We start from the raw sequence: 19672 nt of genomic DNA, 5'->3' as shown, positions 1-19672 counted from the left end.
CCTTCATTTTCCCACAGTCGTAGCCTTCATAGCATTAGCATTGGCATTACGATGATCAAGTGTGTGAAGGCGGATGCAGATTCTTCTTCTTCTTCACCATCATCTATAATGTGCGAATCTTGCATCGGAAAAGGATGGTTACTCTGTGACTTCTGCCAAGGCCAAAAGACTAATGTCAAAGCCCAAAATAACCGTATCTACCGTCGATGCCCCTCCTGCAAAGCCGTACATTCTTTATTTTAATTACCTAATATATCTTCTCCTTTTTCTATCAATTATTCCCCCTCTTATTTACTATTTTTTTTATGCAGGTTGGATGTGTCCTCTGTTCGAGATGCAAGGTCTTCAAATGTGTCACTTTTCCCGATTTCAACGATTCTCCTATTACTACTTAAGGTGCTTTCTTATTCTTTATTATCTTATCTCCCACATTCTACTTTCTTTTATTTTTAACTATACTCCTTCATACCTTGTTGCTTTTCTTTTAACACATTATATTATAAATCATGATTACTATTTTAATATGGACGGAGCACGTGATATCCTTTCTAATCTGACTCCTGTAACTTCCAACTATAAATACTTTGGATTTTTCCCAGCTGATTACATATAGAGCCAAGACTTTGGATCCGAACATAGCTCTTTGACTTCTCTACACCTGTACCTTGTTTGAATGGAATCTATTTCATGTTAAATGCTAACATATTTAATTTGTATATAGTTAGTACTGACTCATAAGAAACGAAAACTTCGGTAACCCTCTAAATAATGTGCTTGCACCTAAATTGATGAGCGTGCTATATATACATATAGATATTATAATTATGCCATTGATTAATCAGCCATGTGCTACCATTTGTTAACATAAGTTTTCTTGAAATTAATAGAAGATTCCACGTGTTGCATACAGTAGCTTGCGGCTTAAGTCTTCACTTGTGATTTACCACGGATTACGAGGGCTTATTTCTCAAGTTTCACTGTTTGCAATATGTGTTTTTACCTGCAGAAATGAATGCTCCCATGTGAGCTGTCAGCTGCATAATTGACAGTCAATTTAGAGGAAAAATTTGAGTGTACACCAAAACACCTATTTGACCTCTTTCCTAAAGAAAAAAAAATAGAGATAGTGGTGTGATAGATGAAATATGTTGGTGATGTGATAGAAAGAGATAAATACAGGAAAAATGAGAAAATGACGTAATAAATTGAGGTTTGCAATTATAAGAGTTGAAATTTGAATTTGTAAATTTAATGTGTCACAGGCCTTCATTAATTTAAATGGTCAAATGATAAATGTAATTCGACAAGAGTTTGACACTTGAAACTTTAAGGGATGAAATTTAAATCTCTTTGAAGACTTTTATATAATCACCATTAATGTTACTTTAATTAATGATAACTTTTTTATTCCATTCACAATTAAACATAAATAAAAATGTCACTAACAAACCTCAATTACAGACTTGAAGACACTTGGTTATAATTTTTATTATTGTTATTGAGTACACCTACGACTCTTGCGATTTTTTTTTTTATGTGAAGTAAAAAGTATAATTGCATCACTAAAACATGTGTAATTGCCTACTGACGTAGCAATTTGCAACAACTATTTTAATTTTTAACAGAGCAATTGCCATGTAATAACATGGTTTCTAAGATGGGACAATACCTTAGATTGTATCAGTATGGTACTATCCTAGTATCCTGTTTTATCATTTGGACTTTGGAGTTCTTATTTGTCAGCATTCTGAGATGTCCCATATTTAAATTCACACTTGGACGATTATTTCTATATTTTCTTAGATTAATCAGATCATGAAAGTTAATAGAAATTAACCCTCTAAGAAATAATCGTCGCCTATAAGGAAGCTAAGCAACAGCTAGCATATTCCTTCCACTTGACTTAGGCACGTTTTGTCAATTTAGTTATCAGGCAAAGTTTGTAACTACATGATGCTGCGTTCTAAAAAGGAATAGAACAGACAACTTTTCACAATTTACAGCATGTATTATTTAGTTTAGAACTAAGGGAAAAATCTTTTACCTATTTCTATTTGGAAACTATTCCACTCTGCTTTTAGCATTTCATTGACTTCAGCCCAAGAATTCCCTTTGAAACTTTTTCAGTTAGATACTTTTAATTGATTTAATGAACCGATCATAATACTGCTGCATGTGAATTATCACTGGTTTTGTGACAAGATGAAAACAAGATGTAAAAATATTAGATGAATATTGTCAAATAGTGGCTATAGCAACACTATTGCCGTGTGGCCTAAAACAATTTGAACAAAATGCTATTTTCCACGATTTAGGGTTAAAAAAGTGATCTGTGAAACTTTCTTTATGTTGAGATGCTATAAATTATGATTTGAACTGTAAAAACACCAAAACTTTTCAGTTCTAGAATAATAGATTATATTGCGTAGTTTAGTATGGTATACTAATAAGTTTGTCAATTACCAAATTATCACCCTTCATCCAAAATTGCTAAACTGGTTCCGCCAAGAAGAAAAGAAAAAGACAGTAGCAAAATATTAAAAGTAAAAGTTGTATTCTTCTCAGATATATATATATATAACTAATACATAGATATTGGCTTACATAAAGAGCTAGCAAAAGATTAAAAAAAATCGTTGGTTAAAATTGTGAAGTGACTAACTGCACATAGGACTTTGAGGCTGATGAGAATAACCAAGCTGGTTTGAGGAACAGTATCCCATCATCTTTTCAATACCAAACCTACATTTCTGAGTAGAAAGCCTGTTATCCTTTCCCTCCACCATCTTCAAGATACTCTCAAAAACAGAAACTTCACAAGGAATCCTCAGAACACCAGTTTGTTCAAACCCAAATTCTTCTTCAGTTTCTCTGAGTAATATATGAAAGGCTTGATGACCCAAATACTCAGTTGGTATAACAAACCTGTTAAGGTCTACCCCAACACAAACAGCTAGGTAACCTTTGGGAACCACGTTGCTTGATCCTCCTCCTTGATCACGTTCAGACATTGAAAGTGTTCTTTTCAGAAACTTTATGCCTTTACTAGTACTGCTACTGCTGCTGTTGTTACTTCTGCTTGTTTTTGAAGCATTAGCTATTCTTCTCCATTTCTTAAGGATCTGTTGAAGTCTAACGATTTCTCTAATCTTGTTAGGTTTCTTTGGTGGATCCATGTTAATGGATATGGATATGTATATGGTGCCTCTCTTTTTGAGGTTTTAGGTTATATAGTTAGATGGAGGATTGGATCATTTGAACATGGTTCCCTCTTCATTTTTGGGCTAAACTTAATCCTGGCTATATGAGTTGGTGCAATGACTCCTATTTATAGAAGGAGGACGATACCTTGAGAATCTCAATGTTAAAAGGTTCAATTTTATATTGTTTATAATTAAAAAATTAATTGAGTTGGATTACCAAAGCTCGTTAGGGTTAAAATAGACCTCAAGGCTGAAAAAACACGCCTAATCGTTATAAGAGTAATCACTCATAAATAAATTTAAATCATGAAGTGTAAATCTCTCACATCACTATTTATAAGGTTAACAACTCACACTAGAATTTTAAACACTCAACTATGAGTCTCTCACGTCGCCATACTCGTTAACGGCCAACAAAACCCACTATGAGCACCAAACTTCACCATAAGGGATCTCTAAGCGTGTGTTTGGTTTAAGAGGTTTGACGGGAAGGAGAGAGATAATATTTTTTTTAAATGTGTTTGGTTCAACTTTTAAGAAGAGAGTGGATCAAAATCCCTCCGATATTTATTTTTGCTCTCTCTTTATTTTGAGAGGATTTGCGGAGGTGGGAAGATAACCAAAATAAAAAAAAAAACAAAGCCATTGAAAGTCCTTTGTTTCCCTTTAAATCAAACACAAAACAATTTAAAAAATTTCTTTCTCTTCTTTTTAACTAAATATGTTTTTATTTCTCTTCCCTTCTCTCTCCTCCATTCAAATCTCTCCTTCTCTGTCTACTCTTGAACCAAACACACTCAATACCACTTGTTGAGGAGTTATGAAAGCACCCATAAATCAATGACAAGACCCTTAAGAGACTCATACATCACATCACATATTAACCCTAAAACTTAAGACATTAAATATATATTCATTTAATCTATTCATAATCAATATAAAACTAATCAATACACTTGAATTACAAAAACACTATCCACCACATAGAAAAATTTGAACTCTTGTTATTATAAAATATAATTATTTGCATCCTTACCAACTAAATTTGCCTTCGTTTTTTTGAAAAATATTAAAATCTCGAATAATTTAATCAATTATTTTGTTTTCCTATGTATGTCACATGCATGGGATTAGAAAAGCAACAAAAAAATGTTGTCCAGGTTAGGGAAGTTGGAAGTCAAGCTGTGCCTTCCAGGCTTCACATGTGAGTGATTAGTGCAAGTTAGAGCTTTCTCTCTCCCTCATCGTTCATTGTTTTGAAAGTTAATTCCATATGGTTTTGATTAATTTAAATCAAGGGTGACTAGGTCATGAGATTAATTAAATAAATAATCAATTATTAAACATGTATTTTATATTAGATTGGGCTTTCTCTCTCCCCTAACATGCAGTTTCACATAGTACAATGTAACTGTACATTTGTTGTACCATTTCAAAATCAAATGCACTGCTTGTTTGAATGATATCATCAAATAAAGACTTGAAGATTTAATAATATTAAAGGTCATTCGGGGGGAGCTATTTCATTCTCCAAGGGTGCAACGTTCATGCATATATACTATAGAGGCACATCATATCGTAAGAACTTGAATTGTAAAACAACTTTTGCTCTGTTTATTTAATTTAGCAATTCATCTTAATGTGAATATCAGACAATTTAGTAGGTCAAAAATATATACCTCATTATTGGTGAAAATTAATAAGTTAGGCTTTACAAGAGATGGGTCTGATTTATTATAAAAATATTATAATTGAGTTTGAGTTGTTATATGTTATAAGCTCACTTGTAAGGTCCTTTTTAAAATTGATTTTTGAGTTTTTTTTTTCTTCATTTAGAATGATCAATATGCATCTTTTTTTTTTCTTTCTCTTTTATGTCTAAATTCTAAATAAATAGTTTTCACATAAATTTGATTTTCTTTTGCATTTTCTTGGGGTTTTATTATTAGAATATGGTATTGTTTTGTTTGTTGTCTTAAGTGTAATATTATTTGTTCATTTCTTTTTACAGTATTCGATTGGTTTAGATTGATGAATTAACTTCGATCTATTGCAGAGTCAGTAAATGATTTGGTCATCAACACTACACATCCTGAGACTTAGATATTTTAATCACTTTTATTTTGTTACATTTATAAGTATTTTTTTATTTTATATTATTAACTTTAATGATATAAATTTGTTCATAAATTCATCTTTTCTGTTATTAGTCTCTCTTGTTTTCTATGTAATCTATCAACTTGAATGAGTGTTTTTTATTTTTGTTAAAAAATAAATATAGTATGTATTCCTCAAAAAATATAACATAAATGTACAATTACATTGTCATAAAACTCAATAAAAATATTTTAAAATTATATATAATAATTAAATAGATTTTATAAATAAAAATGGTTTTCCCTATAAAAATAAATACATAGAGTTTCAATTAGTGATCAAGTTGTATATTTACTTTACTATAGTCTATACAGACTAAATACTTCGATCTATACTATTACATAATGTGGAGGAAAAAATATCTAGATTGGAAAATGTCGCAAATGGCAACTAAATCCACTAATCTGTTAATAATTTATTATTAGTTTCATAACTTTTTTTTTCTTCATTTTTTGCCTGAATTTTTATACAGGTTGTAATTACAAACAAATTTAAAAATTACTGTATTGTATACCACATAAAATCACATTTAGTAATAATAAATATAACATAGACAGTATTTAGTATTTGGAAAAACTAAGCTTAAAAAATTTGAAAAAATGCTTATCAGTTAATATTTTTATTTTTACTTTTATTTTAGTTACTGTTTTTTATTTTAAATTTGAAAAAAAAAAATTAGATTTTATTTCTTAACAGTAATTTAATTATATTAGATTTAAAATTTAAATTATGATTAGATCAAATTTGATGCATTGTAAATATCATTTAATCCTGTTGTGATTAGTCAAAATAATGATAAATTGCAAATAAAATAATTTAAATGACAGATTACATCAAACGAAAAAACTACATCAAAATTAAGTATTTCTTTTATATATAGGTATCAATATATATTACCATTTTTCATTTTATTTTATATCGTTTTTATTTCTTTAAAAAATATTTTTTTTTTTTTATGATTGTCTCATCTATAAATTGGTTAGGCGAAGATGGAAATATAATTGGTAAAAACTTATTAAATGATATTTTAAGCTTTTATACAATTTCTTGTAAAATAACGTTTAAACAAAAAATAATTGAAACATGTTTTAGAACCAAAATTGAATATATATATATATATATATAATTATATCACGACAACACCTAGAAGAGACAAATGAAATATTTTAAAATAGAGACTATTTTTATAATTTAAATGTTTATTGTAAGCTAATGTAAGAGATAAAATTGATGGAAAATAATTCAAATCTCCTTCGAGATGAGCGTTAAAGTCAATTTAATAATAACTTTTCATTTTCTATTTTTTATTATAAATTACTTATTAAGAGTGGTGGTACTGGTAGTTGGTACCTCTCAACAAGTCCAAGAAGTCTTAGGTCGTAGATTTTTACGTGTATATATTTGCCTGTAGGTAGATGAGAAGGAATGTAATATTTTAAAGAAAATATGATCGGTTAATTTTTTAGGAAAGGGGAGGGAAACAAAATTCTTCATAGAGTAATTTTTGTTTTTCTTTTATTTTAGAGATTTAGAGATAAAATGAATTTTAAATATCTAAAAAATTATTTAAAATTTTTATTTATTTTTGAATTAAAGAGAAAATTATTAAAAAAAATCACTTCTCTTTTAAATTTTCTACTTCTCTCATTTCTGTTCTCCTTTATTAAAATTCATTAACTCTTTCATTCAATTAAACCAAACACACCCTAAAATATGGGAAGACTGCCTGTGAGATTTTTGAAATTTAATTCCTAATTGTTAGACTCTATAATCTAATCACCCCTCGTTTTCTTTATAATAATTAGTAAAAGTAATCACGTCAATTCAACTAGAACAAGGAAGATTGAAAACTCTAAGTTTCTAGCTGAATTTTTAAGAAGACTCTTCTTTCTTCTATTGTTTTCCTCGTGATTAATTAAAATATTATGTTTTGAAGTTGAAGTTCTACACACACTTATGATAATTAAATTAAATTTGAAATTCAATTGTGGCCTTGAATACGGTACGGTGGCAACCCATGACCCATCCTTAAGGGCAACAATTTTATTTCGAATAGTATGTACTCATAAAATAAAATAAATTTAATACATCTAAGTAATAGAATATTTAAACAATATAACATGCATGAAGATATTTATTAATTATCTAAATGGTTTAAGATATTATTTTATAATGACATGCAATTATGCTCTAGACATCTTAAAGCTTATCAAAAGCAATACAGACTACAGTTCTCATGAATTTGATAATAAAATTATATTCGAATAAAATATATATATATATATATATATATATATATATATATTTTATAATTTGCAATAGAATTATAATTTAAGATATATTAAATTATACATTTGAATATCATTATTTGGAAAAAAATTATAAATATATATATAATATATTTATAGGCACTAAACACTTTTTTTTTTCTTTTAATGAAACCAGACTTTATATCAAGGTAAAAGTTCTAAGTGTTCTCATTAATTTGATAATAAAAATATATTCGGATAAAATATATATATATATATATATATATATATATATATATTATTTAGAATTTGCAATAGAATTATAATTTAAGATATATTAAATTATACATTTGAATATCATTATTTGGAAAAAAATTATAAATATATATATAATATATTTATAGGCACTAAACACTTTTTTTTTTCTTTTAATGAAACCAGACTTTATATCAAGGTAAAAGTTCTAAGTGCAAAATATGTCTAGAAAAACAAAGTGTATCGAGAATAACAAACGACCGCCGGACACGTGTAGCTTTTGGTGTTGGATACTATCTTAAATACACAAAAATATATTTATGATCATTTAAATATAACTTAATTTTTATATAGGTCATTTAAATTTATTTTATCATAGTTTGGTTATTTAAGTTATAATATGTTTGTATCGTTAATTATTTATTTCAGTTTCGACAATAATTATTTCAATCGAAGATCATTAGAAATTCTATCAAATGTTGCAACAATATGTCTCTCATATTAATCATTCAGAAAATATTTATTAAATATTATAAATTATCTATATTTGTTGATTATATATCTTAATATTTTATGATAGTGATTCGAGAAAAATTTCAAATTTAAAGATTAGAAGCGTAATTTAATATATCTTAAATGCTAATGATACAAACTGAATGTAAATTAAACGATTAAATTAAAAGAAACAAAAAAAACTTAAAAGACCTCAACAAAAATTGAGCTAAACAAAAAAGACCAAAAATATACTTTTGTCTATTAAATATACGATGTTGTATTAAAATTAAAATATTTCAAAAAACTATACCATTCAAATCTTATATTTTCTTTTACACATGCAAATAAAATATTTAAACATATAGACTCTCATTCTGTAAAATAAATAAATAAAAAAAAATAAAAAATAAACTTATATTAATATGGATATACGAGGATTAGGGCCTAAATCAATTTTATTTAGTATAAAAATCATTTGATTTTTGAATCTATAATATGACAAATGACAAATATTTGTGTAGTATATTATTTATATTTTAAATTAAAATTATTGTATTATAAATTTGATAAAATTACTTTTGGGTTCTTTAAGTTTAACTCATTTTTATTTGTAACATTAGTCTTTTATTTCGCTTTTAATAACAACTAACGCAATTGAAAGCATGTGATTATTCCAAACTATATATCAAATGTTACAATAATATGCACTCACACTAATCCTTTAGAAAACACCAATCAACTTGTAAACAAACAACATTTATTGATTTTCTCTACAACCATATATATGCAACATGTATAACATCTAAAAAATTGATAATAAAGGTTTATCGGCATAGTCAACTCATTGTACTATTTAAAATATATAGTAACATTTCATCGCGGTAATTTGATAAAATTATCAAATTTAACGTGTATCAAACAACTACAAAACACCAAAAAAAAAAACAATTGTCAAAATTGTTACTTCCTTAAAGTCACGACTAGAAGAACAAAATGAAGGTTTGAAATGCAACATACTTTTATACATTTAGAAAAATGTTTTCACCAAACATCACATGCCTACCACTTTCTCCAAGTCCATATGCCTTAGGGGCCATGAGAGCAAGCACCTATAAGAAAAAATTCATCCCAATTTTGTTTTTCTTCCAAATTGAACATCTATCCTTTAGACTATTAACTACATAATATTGAATAGTTTAAGGGTCTTGTGTACTTGTATGTGGTAAATAGACTTAAACCAATATTATTTGATCTTGTCCTTATTACTTTTGACAATAAGGTTTGATCCAATGGACTAATTGAAGAGACTGAATAGTTGGAAATGCAACATACTTTTACACATTTATAATCATGTTTTCACCAAACATCACGTGTCTGACACTTTCTCCAAGTCTCTAGGTCTCGACGGCCACGAGAACAAGCACTTTTTAGAAAATTCTCCCTAATTTTATTTATTTCAAAATTTAACATTTATACTTCAGACTACTAACTACACAATATTGAATAGTTTAGGAGACTTGTGTACATGTATGAGTCAAATAGGCTTAAACCAATATTAATTGATCCTGTCCATACTACTTTGGGCAATAGATTTGACCTAATATATTGGCTGAAGAAACTAGAAACATTGATTGATCGTCAATTATCGACCTCCAGCCTCGGGGTTTTGAAGATGAAATAAAGTCATCAACATTCTTATTGCAATTAAGCTACAATGACTCTTAAACTATGATAAATCCTGAATAAACAAACTAATCAAATGACTTTCGTCACCAGACAATTTATGACTAAAAACTATTATAAATATGAGATTTACCTCCTCGTTAATATACACACTTTCAAAACTATGAAACATTAAATCCCATTATCACTCTCTCCAACATTAACCTCAGAGTATCTTTTGCAGGTACACTTAATTCATATTAAAGGAAAATCATACAACATCAAATGAAACATCACCTCAAAGAGATCAACTTCATATTATCGTATAGAAATATGTCAAAAAGTAAAGAACGAAATTTGTAGAATCAATTATACCACTAAAGATCAATGAGAAATTAAAAGAAAAAAAAAACTAAGTTAACTTTTGATTCGTATCTATCTTGATTTGCATCATGAATAAAAAGGTCGAGATGACGTTACAAAAAAAGTTTAATCACTTTGTTGAAAATTTACAATTTGTTGTTTTGTTATATGCACTCTTGTTTTTTCTAATTTTTGATTTTATTTCATTGATTTCATCAGGTAAAATTTTAATGGGCAACTTGTTTTGTTTTATTTGTAATTTGCTTAAGTTTTAATCCAATTTCCCTAAGTTTTGTTTCCCTTCATTTAATGATATTGATTAGAGTACTACAAATGATGATATGTAATAGTCTAAGGGTGTTAATATAGTCTTAATGTATATTTCTTATATGTAATTTTGTTGCAACATAATTTTTGTTTAAAAAATTGAATATAAAACAAAGTTTCATTTTGTTGGTTACACTTTTTTTTTCTTTCAATTGCACTTAAATAGACTAAATAAACTTAATTTAGATGTTACTGAAATAAAGGTGTAACTAGCAAAAGTGAAGAAAATTTTGAAATTAGTATAAAATGCAAACGTGGACCCGGGCTGAACGAACCCAAAAATCAGTGGGCTTGGACTTGGGCTTAGTCCGGTGTGGAGGAATTGGGATTTGGGGGGAATTTCCCTCTCGTTCTAATGTCTATTATCCGCGCGCGCACCACTCTTGTGAAGCGAATATTAACAATACATTTCATTTCAGCAGTTACGGTTACAGTTACAGTTACAGGTGAGAAGCGAAACTTAAACCTAACTATGACTTGGTGCGAAGGTGTTCATGAAACCCGTGTTCTCGTTGCACCCGGTAATTTATTTACCATATACTCTTTCATTCTTTTTAACATTCTTATTATTTTTTAAATACTTTTATCAAATTTTGCAATAATGTTTCTGCTGCTGTTAATGTTGCAGATCCTGGTACAAATGGAAATACTCTGGGACGCATGATTTTACTCCGTCATCCCAAATCTGGTAACTCAAATAATATCCACCATTCATAATTCTTAATGTGTTCATTTGATATCTCACCTGTTAACATTGTTATACTATTTTGATATTCATTTCTGTTGTGGAATTGGTTCTTATTGAGACTTTTGAGTTTTATTCAGCTTTCTCTTTTTTTGGATCCTTCATATTTGTTTGCCAGGAAATGCAACACAATATCTATTTGTAAATGGGATGCTTCAAGAATTTCAATGGTTTAAGAACATGTATGGATCTTGGTTTTTAGGAGATTATACAAGTGAAGGTAGATTTTTTTTATTATCTAAGATGTAATGCATTTTTTTTGTTTAAATTTTACTCCTAGTTTTTATTGTACTTAGGTACATTAGTTTCTCTTATCAACCTCTTGTCTAATGAAATCATTTGCTTATATGCTTTTCTTCGAAAAGTTTTGTTATTGTGGGGAGTGGGTAGCTCAATTGGTTTGAGCCGAGGGTTTGAACAAGTTGTGGTTCAAACTTGATGAAGGAGAAAATACTAAGTAACAACTAATATAGTAATATATGCCTATCCACAAAATATTTGTTTTTGCTCAACTTATTCTTTGTTCTTGTAAATTCTAACCTACACTTAGAAAAAATATTGTTTTCTTATCTTTATCTGAATGTAAGCATCATGATTCCTCTTGTTAAGTTAGTAGTAGGCTCTTGGTCTTTCGCCCGTGAAGAAAATATAATCAAACAATAATGTTGGCAGATATTATTTTCATTTTTATCATCGCTATATTTTGTTCTCCAACAGATGGTCGACTGTATATATCCACACCTGTTGATCCTGTTTTCATAATGTTGCCCATATTCCAGGAAGCTAGGATGAAGGTAATTTTTTGTATCTTTTCTACCATGGAAATTGAAAAGCAGTAGACATTTATTTTCCCAGTTCTTTCCCATTCCAGTAAATCCTCGGTCAATTGTAGCAGTCTAGCAGATGAAGCAAAATAAAGTTTAAATTACACATCTGATACTTCATGTGTAGAGTCTAGTCACACTAATAGTTATAGCTATAAGTGTATAACGATAGCGGAATCCACACACAAAGTCCAAGATATGCCTTATATGCAGGGTCTGCTAAACTTCTACTTTTGAGTTTTGTGAAAGGATTAATTAGGTCTAAATTGTGTGCCACGACCCGGAATAAAATTGTATTGCTGGTTCTTTAAAATTCATGCAGAAAGGTGATGATCTTGGCAAGTTCAGGCAATTGGATGAGATCTTGTTTATTGATGGGTATCCAGGATATCAGCAGTTAATGTCCCTCGTCGAGAGCTGTATGCAAGTAGTTTGTGAAGTCAAAGGTACTATTCTCCTATACCTTCTACAATTCTACTTACAACTTTGTTTGGAATTTGGTCATGTTTATGATTTAAGTACTTTAATGGCACATATTGAGGAAAGAAAATGAGAAGTCCATGTTTGGCTTTATGTCTTTTATACTGGTTGAGTGCAAAGTATGGTGACCTCATTTTGTTAATATTTTTCTTAATTCTCCCAGTTCTGTGTATCAGTAGTTTGATGTTAGGTGATAGGATAGATTCGCTCTGTAATGTTTCAATAATACTGTCTGTGAGGAATGCCTATATGATGGGATGTTTATAAGTGAAAGATTTGACTTGAACTGTAATGATAACAGATAGAACCCACAAATTATATGAAATAGAAATTGTTTATTGATGAAAAACTAAATGTATTACAGAAGATCAAACCTCTGTAATCCCAGAGCTATTGCTCCTTAGAGAAGAGTTGATACTCTATCTGCCCAACCAGTATGGTTCTAACTGAAAAATATGCTCAATGCATTTCTCACTCTCCCCACACCCCTTATAACAAAATTGCTAAATCTGCCACGTCACCTAATTCACTCCCTTTTTCTATCTTTTCTCAATATCATCTTTTTGGCCCACGTTTCTCAATTGGGTTCCTAACAAGATCATATTTTACTTTTAGTTTTGGAATTGAATGTTATTGTGGTGATTTTAAATCTGTCCTCTTCTATCCTTGTGCATATGCAGAAGTTGAATCCTTAAAATTCTTTAGGCTCGATGATGCAAAGGTTCTACATTGGCTGTGCTATAAGGTTTGTGTATATCTGCTTCTATTTCTATATTATTACTCTAATTATTTAGTTTGCATAACTTTCAAAGCCCTAAAACTTGCATACACTATGTTGGTGCTTAGTAATTCCATAACGGAGGCATAATATTTAGTCTATGTTAGCAGATAGATGTCTTAACCTCATTATGTTTTTTATGTTAATGTGAACCAAGGTGGAAACATGATTAATCTACTTCATCATTTTTCCGAGCAATACTTGGCTTGCTTTATAGAGTTTACATTGTAGCTTATTTTTGTCTTCAAGAATATGCTTGGCACATCTCTTGTTTTGTTGCTACAAAGCTTTTCACCGGTGCTAAAGTTTTTTATTCTGATTTCTCGTATTTTAGGTTTGTCAGCTAAAACAGACACTACCCAAGTTGGACAAAAACTATGCCGTTCAATCAGAGAAAGACATGTGTAAATTTTCTACTACCAGTCTTTTCAGCTAGCTTGGATAACTTTATTCTGTTTTAAATTGAATTGAGAAAAGACAGATATTTTGTATATGGAATAGGAAAAGAGGGATAAATTGATTCCTTGAAGTGTGTGCTTGTGCACCTTCTCAGATGTATGCCTTTTGCTATACAGCCTATGCTCTGTATACATGCACACTGATGATGAGGGGCTCATTGGCAACATGTGAAACTGAGATCTGCATATTTGTTTAAATGCAGGCTAAAATTCTTTTGGACAGACAAGTATATTTCAAAGTATATTGCATTGAACAAATAATTATGTTTCATTGGTTGTTAAATAGAATAGCTGATTTTATCTTATTTATTGATACTTAAAATATTTGATGCACCTATATTTTCTTTGTAACATTCGCCAATCCCTTGATTGTAAGAGTGATTCTTCTGTTCTAGTTAGAAGTGGATCAATGGTCTTTTCATGTCACAAATTTTCCGTTCATTTACCTACTGATGTTACTGATGCAGTGGTCGATGCAGTTTCTATAATAGGAGAATATTTAAACGAAGAGCACTGGTTGCAGCTTTTGTGTGACCACCTTAAGTATGGCTTTTGAGAATATCTTTTATATATTCCTTGTAGCTATATGAAAAATCATGGTTGAGTTGGAATGAGATTCTTTAAGATGGCTTATTGACTTAAGTAGATTTTACTTTTGCAGGTTAAATATACTTGAGGTAACAGGAAAAACACAAGCAAATGCTGAGGAAAGTAACTTAGGTTTGAGTAATGTATTAGAGGAACATAGTGATGATAAGAAGGCTACAATTGTGAAGAAAGGTAGACAAGCAAAGAAGTTAAAACTGGAGACAGAATCACATAACATCAAAGATATGTTTTCGAGGGCCACCCGAAGGAAAAACTAAATCATACCATTGAAATTGGGGAAAAATTGGAAATGAGTCACTGTCATGTTTGTCATGTTGTATCATTTTCTAGGTATGCGAGTAGAGATAAGCACTAAGTCAGATCATATTCACATGGTTTGTACCGTCCATTTCATACTATCTAATTTAATTTGAGATTTTATCATCAAGGAGCATATACTTTATCTCTGTACCATTATAAATGATGCTTTTTTAGGAAATGAATAACTGTGTTCATTTAACGATGATAAAATGAGTTTTATTTATTATATTATCTTTGTTATACTCTTTTAAAATAATTAATTTATTTAAAAAAGATTATTTTAAAATAATTAATTATTTTAAATTTTTAATATATATTTTTAATTATATATTTTATTTAATACTATTTGCATCATTTTTAATATAATATTTTTTATTATGTAATTTATGATATTGATAATATATAAATACTTAATAAATATAATTTGATAAAACTGTTTGTACATTTTTTAATATATATAAAATAATTAAATAAATTAAAATACAGTAAATAAAAACATAGTCATGAAAAATAATAATTAATGCATCAATAGTACTAGTAATATAGAACAAAATAACCTGAGATAAATAAATATTTCAAGTGAGACACTCATTTACGGATGAAGTATTATATAATTAAATACCTATAACTTTTTAAGCCCTCGTCTCATGTCGAAACTCTTAATCCAAAATAAAGGCATATGCCCACACTAATTCTTTTCACAAACATATGTCCAAACTATTGAATGTTTATTATTGAAAAAACAAAAAGTATTGAACGTTTACTATCCAATTCAATTTTGAAGATAAAAGTCCAAAAATAACAGAACGAGCCAAACAATTAAATAAATTACAGAAATGGAAAGAAGGGGGCTTACCACCACGGCAAATTTTAAGATGGATAAGTGGTCCATGGTGTTTAAAATAATTTGGAATTTTAATAATATTCAATAATATTAAAAAAGTTATAATTCCATAATTTTTCTTGTCTTTACACTGATGATGAGAATGTAATATAGTTATTGTTGGTTTTAAGAGTTGATTTTTAAGATATATATTTATTAAATTGATTTTAATTGAGTCCTTATCTCAACCCTTAAAATTCAAGAAAAATGTTATCGATATTTATTAAAGTTTCAGACAATATTCAAACATGAATTTATAGTGAATTATCTATATTTTATTTTGTTTGCATATATGATTTTTTGCCAAAATAAATAAGGGTCTTTAATTACACATTAATTAAACTTTAATTTTATTAATTATTTGAAAATGGATAGATAAGTAGATTTGTAGCCACGTCATAGATATTAAAAGCGTTGATTGTCCTACCGTTCATTTCATCTCGTTTCGTCTTGGAGACTCAACTTCTCTTCCTTCCTTTTCACTTTCTCTCTGCAACTTCAAGGTAATAGTCCAATCTTTCTACTTTGGATTAATGCTTTACTTTTGTTTAACTCATGCTTGCGTTAACTTTATGTTCTTATTATTGAATTCATTCATCACTTTTATTCACTGTGTTTAATAGTCCAATCTTCCATTTGTTATTTATTTTTTTAGAAATGTTAACGTTGCAAACTGATTGAATCACGAAAACTACACCTATAATAATATGATAAAATGAAATTGATTGAATGAAAATATATACACGAGTATCATGTTGATCTGAAGTGTTTGACTTCGTCTTTAATCTGAAATATTAGATATTGCCATCATCTATTTACACTTGGTCCCACCCTAATCTTCTATAGACATACATAAAATGTATTTTATTTCTGTCATCTTAATGAGATATGATCAGAAGGTGTGACTCTTCCTATATGTATGTATCAACCATATTTTTCTAACATAAAAAACCATTGAAAGATGTGATAAAATAAAATAACATAATTCAATCAAGTGATATATATGTGGTTTAGACAAAGCTAGGAAAAAGCCTTCAAGTTTTACGTAACCCTTTGGTTGAAGCATCCTACATGGGAATATTCTCCCATATTACGTGGTCATAATAACTTCTTTTTATTATTCTTTATTTCAATTTTCAGAATATTGCTCATAACCTCCTAGTTTGTTTCACCACTCTAATTCTTAATTCCGATATTTATTTTCAGGATTGCCACAGAACATTTGTGGAAATTTTAGAAAAAGTGAAATATTCCCTTGCAAAAGTATTTAACAAGTAAGTGGGTTAAAGTTTTATGGATAAGTTTATATAGTCAATTTTAGGTGCTACTTTGAAAACTCTTTTTTTTTTTCACCCTTTGATCAATTAGGTTTCAAGAAAGCTTGTAAAGAAGAGAGGATTACATCTGTTTTTTTTAGGCTCCTATGGCAGGGCTGAATTTTGAAGCTGAATATGTTGATAGCTTTGATGTTCTGAAAGTTTTTGCAGCTGAAGGTGTTGAATTCCTTTTATCTTGTGAAGGGAAGGTATGTATATAGCTTAGTTTCTTAATCAAGTTCTTGAGTTCTATTGGTTAAAGAACTTCATTTAAGGACAAATTGATTGAGAGTATTTGAGTTCGTACCCTGGCTAAAATGATCCTTAGTTAGACTTTGCGTACCTCTTGGCCGAAATTCGGATTATCAAGAGTTAGAACCCCCTTTCTCTAAAAACCAGAGGGTTAAAGACTTAAAATTAAAGCTTAGTTTCTTGAGAATTCTCCTGTATTGTGTGTGTGTTGTTAGACAATAGGTGGGTAAGTTAATTGATTCAACTTGAGGGTTGAGATCAAGTGGCAGTTTCAGTGGTTTAACTTCTAAATAATCCTCATAAGGTTTTGTTTTTTCTTCAAATAAAGGCAAAACATGTTTCATTTGCTTATTTGAGTTTATCTATCTACATAAGCATTTGTGATGCTGTTTGAGAGAACTTATGACCTGTCCATAAACTGTTTTTAGCTTATTCCCATAAGGTCATCATGATAACTTATAAAACAACTTATAGTTTATATGAAAACAATATGACTTTTTTACCTTTTGTTAAGTTGTTTATTTAAACAGGACCTAAATAAATAAAGATAAAACCCGACTTAAGAAAACAAATTACATCATTTTCTTAGTTTGTGATCTTGGTTAAACTAGCTAATGATTTCCATCTTTGTATCATGAGACTAGGTACCTTTGTCTGATTGCAATGGGAAAAACATCTACCTATTTTTCTCTGCCAACTGGTGTAGGCCTTGCAAAGTTTTCATTCCTCATCTTGTTGATCTTTATGAAACACTGAGAAAGAGAGGGATTAGTATAGAGATCATCTTTATCTCCTTTGACCGAGATGAGGATGGTTTTAAAGAACATGTTAAGAGTATGCCGTGGCTAGCTGTCCCATTTGATTTAAATTTGCACAGAAGACTGATTGACAGATATCGGGTTGATCGAATCCCGTCATTCATTCCATTATGTTCTGATGCCTTAACTGTTGAAGAAAACTTGATTGAGTTGATTGAGGATTATGGTTCTGATGCATTTCCTTTCACAAGAAAGAGACACGAGGAATTGAAAGCCATAGATAAAAGAAAACGTGAAGAAGTAAATTTGGAAGAATTATTGACACGCGAAGGACGCAACTTTCTGATTTCAGGAGATGATAGGAAGGTATCCTAAATCCCTGCTTGAAGTAGTTCTTGCTTATTAATATGTATTAGTGATCAAGATTTTAAATTGTGATTACAGTTGCACTCCTTGATATTTTAGAGAATCTCTGTCAAATGTGGCTGACGTAGCCTCAATCACAGCTGCGTTGTCATTGCGAAGACAACAAAAACATTTAACCCAAATCCTAGAGTTCATTTGTGGAACTTTGTAGTAATAATAAAAAAACGTGACATGTTTCATTGTTGCATTGCAGGTGCTTGTATCTGAACTAGCTGGGAAAACCGTAGGTTTATTTTTTGGCGCCTATTGGTCTCCTCCTTGCCGTGCCTTTGCCATTCAACTTGCAGATGTATACAAAAATCTCAAGGATACAAAAGGCCACTGCCTTGAGATTGTTTTAATTTCAACAGATAGGGACCTTAAAGAATTCAATCTCAACAGAAATAGCATGCCGTGGCTCGCTATCCCGTACGAGGACAGAACAAGGCATGACATTTGTCGAATTTTTGATATAAAGAAAATTCCAGCTTTGGTTTTCATTGGACCAGACGGCAAAGTAATTAGTTTGAATGGAAAGTTTATGGTCTCGTCGTACGGCGCAGAAGCTTTCCCATTTACTGAATCAAGGATAAAAGACTTAGAAGCAGCTCTGAGAAAAGAAGGAAATGCTTTGCCTCAACATGTTGAGGATGTCAAGCATGAACATCTACTCAAATTGGATATGGCCAAAGCCTATGTATGTGATAGCTGTAAGAAACAAGGGAAGTTCTGGACATTCTCTTGTGATGTTTGTGACTATGACCTTCATCCAAGTTGTCTAGAGAAAGTCAACGAAGACCAAAGTTGGTAGAGAATAGAATCATACGAGATGATGAGATACTTTTGTACTCATGGACTTCAAACTATCAAACATAAGATACTTATACACTACATATATCTTTTGTTCCTATCAGTATGTTTGTTAAAACCTGCTATCTGAAAGGTAAGTTTTTGTAAGGAAAAGGTCTTATTAGAATTACTCTATTATTTAAGATAAGTTTAGGCAAAGCCCTGCCTTTAAAAGGTGTATGGCATACATTTAGTTGATAATTTTGATATATATGACTACTACGTCGTTTTTTTAGTTTCATATTGATCTGTTTAAATTTTGCATATGTTCTTTGTAGTATTTGCTGCTTTGATTTTCAGGTTG

At 29.5% G+C, this 19672-nt stretch overlaps 3 protein-coding genes and 1 long non-coding RNA gene across 5 annotated transcripts; 3 read left to right on the top strand and 1 right to left on the bottom strand.

Annotated features, from left to right (window-relative positions):
* Positions 1-2535: 2535 nt before the first annotated feature.
* On the bottom strand, positions 2536-4212 carry LOC101489202 (auxin-responsive protein SAUR72-like). The gene has a single exon (XM_004501160.4). The coding sequence runs from the start codon at positions 3174-3176 to the stop codon at positions 2658-2660; it is 519 nt and encodes a 172-aa protein (XP_004501217.1). The 5' UTR covers positions 3177-4212; the 3' UTR covers positions 2536-2657.
* A 122-nt stretch (positions 4213-4334) lies between these two features.
* Positions 4335-5415, top strand: LOC140920562 (uncharacterized). Its single transcript, XR_012163257.1, has 2 exons — positions 4335-4407; positions 5260-5415. It is a non-coding gene; the product is annotated as an uncharacterized lncRNA (long non-coding RNA).
* A 5623-nt stretch (positions 5416-11038) lies between these two features.
* LOC101489845 (uncharacterized) lies at positions 11039-15131 on the top strand. Its single transcript, XM_004501162.4, has 9 exons — positions 11039-11232; positions 11340-11399; positions 11575-11676; positions 12174-12250; positions 12603-12726; positions 13441-13505; positions 13873-13942; positions 14464-14539; positions 14658-15131. Exons 1-9 carry the CDS (start codon positions 11067-11069, stop codon positions 14860-14862), a joined length of 945 nt encoding a protein of 314 aa, XP_004501219.2. The 5' UTR covers positions 11039-11066; the 3' UTR covers positions 14863-15131.
* Positions 15132-16157: 1026 nt separating this feature from the next.
* LOC101490402 (probable nucleoredoxin 3) lies at positions 16158-19609 on the top strand. 2 transcript variants are annotated; one of them, XM_004501164.4, is made up of 5 exons: positions 16158-16291; positions 16995-17062; positions 17157-17313; positions 18001-18480; positions 18734-19609. In XM_004501164.4, exons 3-5 carry the CDS (start codon positions 17212-17214, stop codon positions 19328-19330), a joined length of 1179 nt encoding a protein of 392 aa, XP_004501221.1. In that variant the 5' UTR covers positions 16158-16291; positions 16995-17062; positions 17157-17211; the 3' UTR covers positions 19331-19609. The 2 variants fall into 2 exon arrangements, with proteins under 2 accessions (XP_004501221.1, XP_004501222.1); XM_004501165.4 differs by lacking the exon at positions 16158-16291 and adding an exon at positions 16797-16885.
* Positions 19610-19672: the final 63 nt, after the last annotated feature.

Source organism: Cicer arietinum, chromosome 5, assembly GCF_000331145.2.
Source record: "Cicer arietinum cultivar CDC Frontier isolate Library 1 chromosome 5, Cicar.CDCFrontier_v2.0, whole genome shotgun sequence".
Lineage (NCBI taxonomy): Eukaryota > Viridiplantae > Streptophyta > Magnoliopsida > Fabales > Fabaceae > Cicer > Cicer arietinum.
This window is presented reverse-complemented; position numbering and strand designations above follow the sequence as displayed.